This window comes from Oncorhynchus masou, chromosome 12 (genome assembly GCF_036934945.1).
Source record: "Oncorhynchus masou masou isolate Uvic2021 chromosome 12, UVic_Omas_1.1, whole genome shotgun sequence".
In the NCBI taxonomy this organism is placed as follows: Eukaryota; Metazoa; Chordata; class Actinopteri; order Salmoniformes; family Salmonidae; genus Oncorhynchus; species Oncorhynchus masou.
In genome coordinates, this window is record NC_088223.1 from 12,145,747 (window position 1) to 12,159,447 (window position 13,701).

The 13,701-nt window shown below is 46.6% G+C and overlaps 1 protein-coding gene across 1 annotated transcript; it reads right to left on the reverse strand.

Annotated features, from left to right (window-relative positions):
* Nucleotides 1–924: 924 nt before the first annotated feature.
* LOC135549557 (transmembrane protein 196-like) lies at nucleotides 925–12,591 on the reverse strand. Its single transcript, XM_064979628.1, has 5 exons — nucleotides 11,743–12,591; nucleotides 10,145–10,201; nucleotides 3,380–3,515; nucleotides 3,006–3,148; nucleotides 925–2,871 (listed from the first exon to the last, which is right to left on the reverse strand). Exons 1-5 carry the CDS (start codon nucleotides 11,905–11,907, stop codon nucleotides 2,803–2,805), a joined length of 570 nt encoding a protein of 189 aa, XP_064835700.1. The 5' UTR covers nucleotides 11,908–12,591; the 3' UTR covers nucleotides 925–2,802.
* Between the last annotated feature and the right edge of the window lie 1,110 nt (nucleotides 12,592–13,701).

The window sequence follows — 13,701 nt, forward strand, 5'->3', positions numbered from 1 at the left end:
GGTTACTGTGTTTCTCCTGTCTATAGTAAGAACTAGTGACAGATCAATAAGGTTAACTAAGTACTGGTTACTGTGTTTCTCCTGTCTATAGTAAGGACTAGTGACAGATCAATAAGGTTAACTAAGTACTGGTTACTGTGTTTCTCCTGTCTATAGTAAGGACTAGTGACAGATCAATAAGGTTAACTAAGTACTGGTTGCTGTGTTTCTCCTGTCTATAGTAAGGACTAGTGATAGATCAATAAGGTTAACTAAGTACTGGTTGCTGTGTTTCTCCTGTCTATAGTAAGGACTAGTGACAGATCAATAAGGTTAACTAAGTACTGGTTACTGTGTTTCTCCTGTCTATAGTAAGGACTAGTGACAGATCAATAAGGTTAACTAAGTACTGGTTACTGTGTTTCTCCTGTCTATAGTAAGGACTAGTGATAGATCAATAAGGTTAACTAAGTACTGGTTACTGTGTTTCTCCTGTCTATAGTAAGGACTAGTGACAGATCAATAAGGTTAACTAAGTACTGGTTACTGTGTTTCTCCTGTCTATAGTAAGGACTAGTGACAGATCAATAAGGTTAACTAAGTACTGGTTACTGTGTTTCTCCTGTCTATAGTAAGGACTAGTGACAGATCAATAAGGTTAACTAAGTACTGGTTGCTGACTGTGTTGACCTTGGTGACAGATGTGTGTGAATAGGGTTAACTAAGTCAGATTTCAGGGGACCAATTGAGAAGCCCTTTGATTAAAAGCACAAATGACAGGCACACATACTGGCGTATGAGATCAATAATCTCTGTTACTCCCACAGCAATAGTTCCCCCAGCAGAGAGCATGTCTCCTCTCGTAAGATATCAAGATGGATGCCTGAGGTCAGTGTGCGTACGGCAACCAGTAGTTTCTCTCAGCTGTCCCAGGAACTGTCTATCTAGCGTTTCCATAGTTTTATTTAAATGTTATAAGAAGCCTATAGAAAAATATTGTAACTCCATAATGATTGTGTTCCTGATACACAGTACAAGCATGAATATACAGCAGGGGTGGAGGCTAACCTGCCTCCTGGAGAGTTACTGGGTGTGTAGGCTTCTGCTTCGGGATCTGGTTAGAGCACTGCTGGAGAAAAGCAGCTCTCCAGGAGGAGGGTTACCCACAGCAGCTCTACAGGAGGACGGTTACCCACAGCAGCTCTACAGGAGGAGGGTTACCCACAGCAGCTCTACAGGAGGACGGTTACCCACAGCAGCTCTACAGGAGGACGGTTACCCATCAGCTCTACAGGAGGAGGGTTACCCACAGCAGCTCTACAGGAGGACGGTTACCCACAGCAGCTCTACAGGAGGACGGTTACCCACAGCAGCTCTACAGGAGGAGGGTTACCCACAGCAGCTCTACAGGAGGACGGTTACCCACAGCAGCTCTACAGGAGGACGGTTACCCATCAGCTCTACAGGAGGAGGGTTACCCACAGCAGCTCTACAGGAGGATGGTTACGCACAACAGCTCTACAGGAGGAGGGTTACCCACAGCAGCTCTACAGGAGGAGGGTTACCCACAGCAGCTCTACAGGAGGACGGTTACCCACAGCAGCTCTACAGGAGGATGGTTACCCACAGCAGCTCTACAGTGTGCATCGTTGGTTGTATGTCTGATAATTTAAAGAATTCCATATTCTGCTCTGCATGAGATCGCTAAAACACTGTTCCTTCATACACCATACACCTACATTCATATAGCCAGAACCAGGGGGAGAGAGAAGAATGGGAGAGAGAGAGAGAGAGAGAGAGAGAGAGAAGAATGTAAGAGAGAGAGGAAGGAGAGAGGGAGAGAGATATTTAAAATAAATTGCATGCGTGTTTTGTGATCATTAGTTTGAAGTGTCTGGTTGGCTGTCTGTCCCTCCTGTCTGCGAGGGCATATGTCATGTGACTGTGTATTGGGACTATCAGAACTCGTAACAACTTGTCCAAGAATAGCATTCATTGTTGTTTTATTTTGGGAAACTTCTTCCATCTATGTTGAAGTTCTCTACACACAGCTGTGTAATAATGCTGCTCAGCTCTGTCACACGATGTCACTCCGTTGTCAGGGCAACAAGGTGTGTCCATCATCAGGGCAATAAGGTGTGTCCATCATCAGGGCAATAAGGTGTGTCCATCATCAGGGCAACAAGGTGTGTCCATCATCAGGGCAACAAGGTGTGTCCATCATCAGGGCAACAAGGTGTGTCCATCATCAGGGCAATAAGGTGTGTCCATCATCAGGGCAATAAGGTGTGTCCATCATCAGGGCAACAAGGTGTGTCCATCATCAGGGCAACAAGGTGTGTCCATCATCAGGGCAACAAGGTGTGTCCATCATCAGGGCAATAAGGTGTGTCCATCATCAGGGCACCAAGGTGTGTCCATTATCAGAGCAACAAGGTGTGTCCATCATCAGAGCAACAAGGTGTGTCCATCATCAGAGCAACAAGGTGTGTCCATCATCAGGGCAACAAGGTGTGTCCATCATCAGAGCAACAAGGTGTGTCCATCATCAGGGCAACAAGGTGTGTCCATCATCAGAGCAACAAGGTGTGTCCATCATCAGGGCAATAAGGTGTGTCCATCATCAGGGCAACAAGGTGTGTCCATCATCAGAGCAACAAGGTGTGTCCATCATCAGAGCAACAAGGTGTGTCCATCATCAGGGCAACAAGGTGTGTCCATCATCAGAGCAACAAGGTGTGTCCATCATCAGAGCAACAAGTTGTGTCCATTGTCAGGGTTACAAGATGTGCCAGTTGTCAGGGCAACAAGGTGTGTCCATTGTTAAGGAGATGTGGTGTTAGCATTGTAGGAGATCTGGGGAATCCCATTGCTGGAGTTGTCAAGGATCTCCTGTTGGAAACACACACACACACACACACACACACACACGTTAGTATCACTCAGCTGTGGATTGTCACTGAGGAGCAATTAAGAGTAATGTATGATTGCTGTCCAAGCTTGTGAGTGTGTGTTTTGTTTCTTACGAAAGATCCGTGTGTGTATGAATCCTTCTCAGCCATCTCGTGTGAGTGGTGTAATGAGTGTTCTCTCTCCAGAAACATCCTCTGTTGTTCTGAATTGGCCAGACGACAGGTTAACCAGGTTGAGAGAGTACAGGAAGAGATACCTACGGGAGAGAGGGAGATGACTAATTGAATTTAATGATGCCAGAATCTGAATGTTACCTTTTCATATACAGACAGAGACGTTTTCATGCAGGTTAGAGGTGGTATTGGGTCACAGCGTCGCCCACCTCAACTACCTGGAGTTGGAATGAGTTGATAATAGTGTCATTTAATGTAATATAATGTTTAACTATATTTCAAAGTGTTTTCTAGTGTTTCATAGCGTTGCAAACCCAGGCAGGCAATAGTCATGGCTGCTAGGTGTAGGGAACGAAGAGAGTCTGGTCGTCGTGACAACGCCCTAACGAACTGGAAGTTGAGAATCCCTCCAATCAGACCACAGATACAGCAAGCTGAGAACAGAATCATCTGTAGAGGGAGAGAGGGAGGGAGAGAGACAGAGAGAGAAAGAGAGGGAGAGAGATTGAAAGAGACAGAGAGAGGGAGGGAGAGAGATTGAAAGAGACAGAGAGAGAAAGAGAGGGAGGGAAAGAGAGAGGGAGAGAGATTGAAAGAGGGAGGGAGAGAGATTGAAAGAGACAGAGAGAGGGAAGGAGATTGAAAGAGAGAGAAAGAGAGGGAGGGAAAGAGAGGGAGAGAGATTGAAAGAGGGAGGGAGAGAGATTGAAAGAGACAGAGAGAGGGAGGGAGATTGAAAGAGACAGAGAGAGAAAGAGAGGGAGGGAACGAGAGAGGGAGAGAGATTGAAAGAGGGAGGGAGAGAGATTGAAAGAGACAGAGAGAGGGAGGGAGATTGAAAGAGACAGAGAGAGGGAGGGAGAGAGAGGGAGGGAGATTGAAAGAGACAGAGAGAGGGAGGGAGAGAGAGAGAGAGAAAAAAACAAGAGAAAGAATAAAGCGCTATAAATACAAACAGACTTAAATGACTGCTCCTGCAAATACTATAGCCACCTTGTCAGCAGAAACACATGGTGAAATGGAACACTGTTTATAGTTTCCTGCTCTATACCTGTAAATGAGATGGAACACACTAAATACTGGGTTGTGGTTCAGTGCTATACATGACCCCACACATTGTTTTTAAAACGTGCAAAATGAATTATGTTCAGCATAATTATCCACACACACACACACACACTTCTGACTTTTCCTGGGAGGTCAGTTACAGTGAACAAGCCTCTCAGTACCCTGTCCCACTCAGAACCCCCACACCCTTTATGTGTGTCTGTGTGTAGATAGACACGTTAGGTTTCCTAATGTAACACATGCCTTCACTAAATGTCTGCATGGAAAAGCAGAGCTCCTGTTTCAGTCATTATCCGTTGTTTGGAAACACATCAGACTCCAGAGAAACACTAACCTAGCATAACCTAATCATCACACAGAGATTGGGGGAGGATAGGAGATGGAGAGCCAGAGGAGAGAGAGGGTTGACTGCTGAGAGAAGAGGATGGAGAAGGGGAGAGCGAGACATACGCCCAGGCCGTGAGCCAAGTAACAGCCCCATCCTCAGATGCTCAGCATGCTTTGCTCAAACCTCATCGTCCGGGCCTAAACCACACGAATAACAAGACTGGACACTATAGACCACAAAGCATCCTGGAATATACACGGACTGAGGTCATCTGCCTTTGGCCTAAAGAGCAGGAACCCAAACTTCAACAAAGAAATCAGAAATACAGACATTGTAATTTTGCAAGAAACCTGGTATTGAAGAAATGGACCAACTGATTGCCGACTAGGTTACAGAGAGCTGGTAGTACCATCCACCAAACGACCAGGTGTGAAACAGGGAAGAGACTCAGGGGGTGTTGCTAATTTGGTATAGAGCAGACCTAACACACTCTATTAAATTAATCAAAACAGGAATATTTTACATTTGGCTAGAAATGGAAATAATCTCAACAGAGAAAAATGTCCTCCTGTGTGCTACCTATATCCCCCCACTATAGAATCCCCATACTTTAATGAAGACAGCTTCTCCATCCTAGAGGGGTAGATCAATCATTTTCAGCCCAGGGACATGTACTAGTCTGTGGCGACCTAAATGCCAGAACTGGACAAGAACCCAACATTCTCAGCACACAGGGGGACAAACACCTACCCGTAGGTGACAGCATTCCTTCCCAAAATATGCCCCCCTAGACAAAACCACGACAAAACAACCAACAAAAATGTGTCACCACTCCTGCAGCTCTGTCGCACGCTGGGTCTGTACATCGTCAATGGTTGGCTTCGGTGATACTCCTTTAGTAGGTACACCCTCAGCTCATTCCCTGGCAGTGGTCGACTACTTCATCACCGACCGATCGAGAGTCTCTCAGAGCGTTCACAGTCAGCCAACTAACACCCCTATCAGATCACAGTATTACTCTTGAACAGAGTAATACTAAACCATGAGTTATCGAAGCTGAACAAACTGCTGGTTGTTAAGAAATGCTATAGATGGACAGAGGTTAGTGTAGAAATCTACCAACTAACAATTAGCTTACAATAAATCCCTCCTCGGCAACTTCCTGGACAAAATGTTTCCCTGCAATAGTGGTGTAAACTTAGCAGTATGAAGCCTGAACAGTATACAGTATTTGACATATCAGCTAACATATTGTATGAAATGTAAAAAAAATTCTAGCAGAAACCCTAAGAAGGGTCTCCTGAGTGGTGCAGGGGTCTAAAGCCCCCCCCCCTAAAGCTGTGCCACTGGAGATCCTGGGTTAGAGTCCAGGCTCTGTCTCAGGGGTCTAAAGCCCCCCCTAAAGCTGTGCCACTGGAGATCCTGGGTTAGAGTCCAGGCTCTGTCTCAGGGGTCTAAAGCCCCCACTAAAGCTGTGCCACTGGAGATCCTGGGTTAGAGTCCAGGCTCTGTCTCAGGGGTCTAAAGCCCCCCCTAAAGCTGTGCCACTGGAGATTCAGGGTTAGAGTCCAGGCTCTGTCTCAGGGGTCTAAAGCCCCCCCTAAAGCTGTGCCACTGGAGATTCAGGGTTAGAGTCCAGGCTCTGTCTCAGGGGTCTAAAGCCCCCCCTAAAGCTGTGCCACTGGAGATTCTGGGTTAGAGTCCAGGCTCTGTCTCAGGGGTCTAAAGCCCCCCCTAAAGCTGTGCCACTGGAGATTCTGGGTTAGAGTCCAGGCTCTGTCTCAGGGGTCTAAAGCCCCCCCTAAAGCTGTGCCACTGGAGACTCTGGGTTAGAGTCCAGGCTCTGTCTCGGGGGTCTAAAGCCCCCCCCTAAAGCTGTGCCACTGGAGATTCTGGGTTAGAGTCCAGGCTCTGTCTCGGGGGTCTAAAGCCCCCCCCCTAAAGCTGTGCCACTGGAGATTCTGGGTTCGAGTCCGGGCTCTGTCTCGGGGGTCTAATGCCCCCCCCCTAAAGCTGTGCCACTGGAGATTCTGGGTTCGAGTCCGGGCTCTGTCTCAGGGGTCTAAAGCCCCCCCTAAAGCTGTGCCACTGGAGATTCAGGGTTCGAGTCCAGGCTCTGTCTCAGGGGTCTAAAGCCCCCCCTAAAGCTGTGCCACTGGAGATTCTGGGTTAGAGTCCGGGCTCTGTCTCGGGGGTCTAAAGCTCCCCCTAAAGCTGTGCCACTGGAGATTCTGGGTTAGAGTCCGGGCTCTGTCTCGGGGGTCTAAAGCTCCCCCTAAAGCTGTGCCACTGGAGATTCTGGGTTAGAGTCCAGGCTCTGTCTCGGGGGTCTAAAGCTCCCCCTAAAGCTGTGCCACTGGAGATTCTGGGTTAGAGTCCAGGCTCTGTCTCGGGGGTCTAAAGCCCCCCCTAAAGCTGTGCCACTGGAGATTCTGGGTTAGAGTCCAGGCTCTGTCTCGGGGGTCTAAAGCTCCCCCTAAAGCTGTGCCACTGGAGATTCTGGGTTCGAGTCCAGGCTCTGTCTCGGGGGTCTAAAGCTCCCCCTAAAGCTGTACCACTGGAGATTTTGAGTTAGAGTCCAGGCTCTGTCTCAGGGGTCTAAAGCCCCCCCTAAAGCTGTGCCATTGGAGATTTTGAGTTAGAGTCCAGGCTCTGTCTCAGGGGTCTAAAGCCCCCCCTAAAGCTGTACCACTGGAGATTCAGGGTTAGAGTCCAGGCTCTGTCTCAGGGGTCTAAAGCCCCCCCTAAAGCTGTGCCACTGGAGATTCTGGGTTCGAGTCCAGGCTCTGTCTCGGGGGTCTAAAGCTCCCCCTAAAGCTGTGCCACTGGAGATTCTGGGTTAGAGTCCAGGCTCTGTCTCAGGGGTCTAAAGCTCCCCCTAAAGCTGTACCACTGGAGATTCTGGGTTAGAGTCCAGGCTCTGTCTCGGGGGTCTAAAGCCCCCCCCCCTAAAGCTGTGCCACTGGAGATTCTGGGTTCGAGTCCGGGCTCTGTCTCAGGGGTCTAAAGCCCCCCCTAAAGCTGTGCCACTGGAGATTCAGGGTTCGAGTCCAGGCTCTGTCTCAGGGGTCTAAAGCCCCCCCTAAAGCTGTGCCACTGGAGATTCAGGGTTAGAGTCCAGGCTCTGTCTCAGGGGGCTAAAGCCCCCCCTAAAGCTGTGCCACTGGAGATTCAGGGTTAGAGTCCAGGCTCTGTCTCAGGGGTCTAAAGCCCCCCCTAAAGCTGTGCCACTGGAGATTCAGGGTTTGAGTCCAGGCTCTGTCTCAGGGGGCTAAAGCCCCCCCTAAAGCTGTGCCACTGGAGATTCAGGGTTAGAGTCCAGGCTCTGTCTCAGGGGTCTAAAGCCCCCCCTAAAGCTGTGCCACTGGAGATTCAGGGTTCGAGTCCAGGCTCTGTCTCAGGGGTCAAAAGCCCCCCCTAAAGCTGTGCCACTGGAGATTCTGGGTTCGAGTCCGGGTTCTGTCTCGACAGGGAGACCCATGGGGCGGCACACAATTGTCCCAGTGTCATCCGGGTTTGGCCGGCAGGGATGTCCTTGTCCCATCACACACTAGCAACTCCTGTTGTGGGCTGTGTGCAGTGCACGCTGACACGGTCATCAGGTGTACAGTGTTTACTCCACCACATTGGTGCGGCTGGCTTCTGGGTTAAGTGGGCATTGTGCCAAGAAGCAGTGTGGCTTGGCTGGGTTGTGTTTCGGGGGACGCACGGCCCTCGACCTTCACCTCTCCCGAGTCCGTACGGGAGTTGCAGCAATTAGACAAGACTGTAACTACCAAGAATTTAAAAAATATATTTTAAAAAACCTAAGAAAATGAACAACAATGAGAAATGGTTTAATGAAGAAAGCAAAAACCATTGAAAGATATTGAGAATATCCAACCTGTCACGTTTACTCACGCTCCCCCTCTCTGGCGCACGTCGCCAGTGTGGTGATTATTACACACACCTGTCACCATCGCTACGCGCACCTGTCACCATCGCTACACGCACCTGCGACTCATGAGACTCACCTGGACTGCATCACTTCAATTATTCCCATCCCTCTATCTGTCCCTCGGGTTCGTTCCCCAGTCAGCCTTGTTATTATGTTCCTGTTATGTCCAGATGCTGTTTGTGTTTTGTTTTCATGTTTATTTATTATTAAAACCACACCCCCGTACTTGCTTCTCGTCTCCCAGCATCTGCGTTACACAACCAAACACACAGAGACCCAGAAAATGATAACCTTCACTATGGGGAATCACTAAAACAATACAGATATACACTACGAGGAAAGAACAGCAAGTCAGAAATCAGCTCAATGTGATTGAAGAATCCGTAGAATCTAACCACTTCTGGGAAACACTAAACAAACAACATGAAGAGTTATCTATCCCAAAACGGAGATGTATGGATAAACCACTTCACCAATCTCCCTTCAACACAAAAAGGCCTGTGGTGTTGTTGACCTCCCAATCAAAATGATCAAATAAACAAACCACAAATTATATATGAGCTTTTCTTGAACGTTTCAACATTATCCTCAGCTCTGGCATCTTCCCCAGTGTTTGGAACCAAGGTCTGATCAATCAATCCACAAAAGTAAAGAGAAATTTGACCCCGATAATTACAGTGGAATCTGCATCAACAGTAACCTCTGAAAAATCCTCTGCAGTATCATCAATAGTAGAGTCCAACATTTCCTCTGTGAAAACAACGTCCTGAGAAAATGTCAAATTGAATTCTTACCAAAATATCGTACGACAGACCACATATACACCTTACACACCCTAATTGACAAACAAACCAACCAACCAAAACATGCTTTGTTGATTTCAAAAAAGCTTTTGACTCAATTTGGAATGACGGTCTGCTTTACAAATGGATGGAAAGCGGTTGTTGGGGGATAAACATATGACATAAAATCAATGTACATAAACAAATGTGCAGTTAAAAAACATGTATTTCCACAGGCCCATGGGGTGAGACAGGCAGGCAGCTTGGGCCCACTGTTTGCAGATGATCTGATGCATCTGTCAGCAACCAAGGAGGGCCTACAGCAGCACCTAGGTCTTCTGCATAGAATCTGCACAGATCTGGGCCCTGACAGACCTGGGCCCTGACAGATCTGGGCCCTGACAGACCTGGGCCCTGACAGACCTGGGCCCTGACAGATCTGGGCCCTGACAGACCTGGGCCCTGACAGACCTGGGCCCTGACAGTAAATCTCAGTAAGACAAAAATAATGGGGTTCCATAAAAGGTCCAGTTGCCAGGACAACAAATACAAATTCTATCTAGACACCGTTGTCCTAGAACACACAAAGAATTATACCTTTTTGTTGATGTTGTTTATGATCTTCTTCACTTGCTTTGGCAATGTCAACATATGATTCCCATGGCAATAAAGCCCCTTTGGGGAGCGAGAGTGACTTCGGACAGGAAGGTAAGAGAGAGTGTGTGTGCAAGCGTGTGATCGCGTGTGTGTGTGCGTGTGTGTGTGTGCGTCTGTGCGTGTGTGTGTGTGTGTGAGCGTGTGTGTGTGTGTGTGTGTGAGCGTGTGTGTGTGAGCGTGTGTGTGTGTGCGTGTGTGTGTGTGTGAGCGTGTGTGTGTGTGTGTGTGTGTGTGTGTGTGTGTGTGTGTGTGTGTGTGCGTGTGTGTGTGTGTGTGAGCGTGTGTATGTGTGTGTGTGTGTACTCACGATGAGTCCAGTCCTCTTCTTGGAACAGAGCACTCCACACATCCCACAGATTAGAAACTGAGAGAGAAAGAACAGAACCCAATCAGATCCGAATCCAAACCCGGCTTTCATTGGTGGGAGCGCGGGAAAAGTCATCCGAAGGGGAGACATGTAGAGATCGGGAGATCTCACTGCGGGAGATCTCAGTGTGGGAGATCTCAGAGCGGGAGATCTCAGTGTGGGAGATCTCAGTGTGGGAGATCTCAGAGCGGGAGATCTCAGTGTGGGAGATCTCACTGTATGAGGGATTCCTGAAAGACAAGACAGTCTCCACTTTTTTTTTTTTTTTACAAATGTTTTTCGTAATTTCAACAACATTGTATATTTTGACAGACAAATGTATCAGCTATCATACCATGTAAAGTATCAACTGCCTAAATTATTATTATTTTTTCTCATAAAATGGAAGTTACTGGATTTAGGGCCACTCTTGTCACACACTATAAAAGGTATTTCATTTGTACAATTATTGTCCAAGTTTTTAAAGGCATTGATTATTTAATTCTAACGTTAGATTATTCAAATATGTTATACAAATGTTTGAACTATATAATGCACCAGGGCTAATTTCGTTACCATTGTGGCATGTTTTTCTAGATGTAGAACACACAGAGCCCTCGGACAGCATTCACACCTCTTGACTTTTCCCCACATTTTGCAGAATTTAAAATTGATTAAATTGAACATTGTTGCAGCCTGAATTTAAAATGGAATTGAACATTGAACATTTGTGTCACTGGCCTCTACACCTGATATCCCATAATGTCAAAGTGGAATTATGTTTTCACCAATTAATTAAAAATGAAAAGCTGAAATGTCTTGAGTCAATAAGTATTCAACCCCTTTCTTATGGCAAAAGCCTAAATAAGTTCAGGAGTAAAGATTTGCTTAACAAGTCACGTAATAAGTTGCATGAACTCACTGTGTACAATAATAGTGTTGAACATGAATTTTGAATGACTACCTCATCTCTGTAACCCCACACATAAAATCTGTAAGGTCCCTCAGTTGAGCCAGGTGGAGTTGACGGTTTTATGTTTGTTGCCATGGTGATTCCAATACTGTTTGTTTAGATCTATCATAAGTAGAGAATTTTCTAGAGCATGAGTGGTCTTGTTGTACTAATGGGTAAATGAAGAAGGGGTCCTTATGGCGTAGCTGACCCTACTCATGCCCGATTCATTTAGGATTTAGACAAATCTCCGGACACGTCTTTAAGGAATTACAGTTTTAAGAAAAATATTATTTAAAGTCACAGGGGGCTATTGCAAGACCATAGTCAGTTAATGTCAATTATTGCTAGTTCCATTTAAAAATTGTAAACACTTTTTTTTTTAATTTGAGTTTGAAATTATCAATCTCTGCTCCTGACAAGGGCATTTCCAGGCATAGAGCCAACATGGAAATTAATACTTAAAGTTTTTAAAATTCACACCCAACACACACACACACACACACACACACACACACACACACACACACACACACACACACACACACACACACACACACACACACACACACACAGAGAGAGATGGTAAACTAAAAGTTCTACTTACACACATGCCGCTCCAGACGGGAGAAGCGTCTCCTTGCTGCAGCTTGTGTTCCTGCCCGACCCGGCTGAGCCCCACGGCTCCCAGGACGATACTGGTCACCCCCAGACCCACCTCCAACACTGACAGCAGCAGCAGGCTCCACAGGATCTTCCGGCTGGAGCACATCCTGCCCGGGCATCCTCCTGGAGGCCAGCCGGTCTGTCTTCCTAGGTTGGCCTCAGTCAGCAGGGTCGGCAGCAAAACGTTTTGAGAAATGAAAACTAGCGTTTCTTAAGCTACTCCCCGGAAAACAGTCACTACTCTGATTAAATAAAGATGAACTGAAATGGATAAGTTCAGGTACCTCCCTGTTTCATCCCGTTTCAAAAAATGTCATGTTTTTGTGCCAACTAGCAACCCGAGCCGGAGTCCGCCTGTCGGTCCTTGGCGTGTGGCGGGTGGCGGGTGGCGGGTGGCCGGATGTTAGTCCATATCCCGGTGCTGAGGAAAGATCTGGGCAGGAGATCAGGGAATGATGTCGAGTAGATTTTCAATTTTTTTTATTTAGCTATTTTTTTTTTTATCAGACACTAACCTGCATGAACAAAGACTAGATCATTATTTCCAAATCCAAAAGTGAGTCGTCTCTGTCGCTGAAAACGGGAGCTCCTCCGGTCAACACTGAGAGGAGAGCGGGCTGCTCTAAACTTCCCGCTGGTTGGTTGTTAACGAGACTGGCTCCCGGTTGCTGTCCATGGTGCTTAAACGCTTGCGCAGACACACTCCCCTCTGCGACCTGAGCCACACGCACTCTAGTTCTCTCTCTGACACACACACACACAGACACACACAGAGACACACACACACAGAGACACACACACACACAGAGACACACACACACACAGAGACACACACACTCAGACAGTGGGACTCCTCCTCCTCCGGTCTTTCAGTTTAGTTTAGACTCCAGAGACTCTTGGATCCCCGCGCGACTCCCGGGCAGATTCACAGACACGAGCTGGTGTCATTAGCACAACCCTGGTAAACACAACAACACTGGGCTTATCTTTCTCTCAAAGCCACACACACTGAACTGAACAGCCAACTCCCATAGACAGTAACCTACACAAACACCTGTAATGATGTGTAGAGGAGTGAAAGAAAATAAGTTTTGTGCCGTTGCACTTCCTGGTCCTTGTGGCTCTGAATGGGTAGTTTAAGAGAAGCAGGAGACATCAGCCCATTCAACATCCGAGACAAGAGTCTAAATATAAAAGTACATCTGTTTGACTAAAATTCACTATATTTCACTTGCGACTTTTGAAAGTGAATGTCTTATTTTTGCCTTTTGGTAGCTGCTGTTTTCCTGTTTGAGCACAAACCTCCAGTTTCATGTTACTAAATCAACCCACCTGTTTCAATTTGCCATGCTACCTCATTGTATCCTTGTTGACACTGACCTGTCATCACCTCTTCTATAGGCCTACCGATGACTGGCCCACTGTTCTCCCCTGTTACATAAAGGTCAGTTTCCGTGTGTTTCTCTATTCTGTGTGTAGTTACAGTGTAATGAATGGACTGATGCTATCTAAGAAACACAGATTATTAACATAACAGCTTTCTACTGTTATAAATTACTATTCAGTAGAAATTAGGATGCCTGGAGGGGGTAGGGGTCTGACAAAGCACTCAAAATATATATATTTCTCTCTCTCTCTCTCAAATCATTTCAATTCAATTTAAGTACAAAACGGAAAATAAATTAACATACATATGGGTTGTATTTACAATGGTGTTTACAGTATAACAGTATAACTGATTGGAAAATGTTGAGGGCTTTATAAATACATTTGATTGATTGATTGATGTTCTAATAGAACTGTGTCCAATTGGAATTTATATCTGTGATCCTGATTTCCAGAGCTCTTTTGGCGAAGTATGGGGCCCACTCTCTAATAATGAATTTACCAAATGGAACAA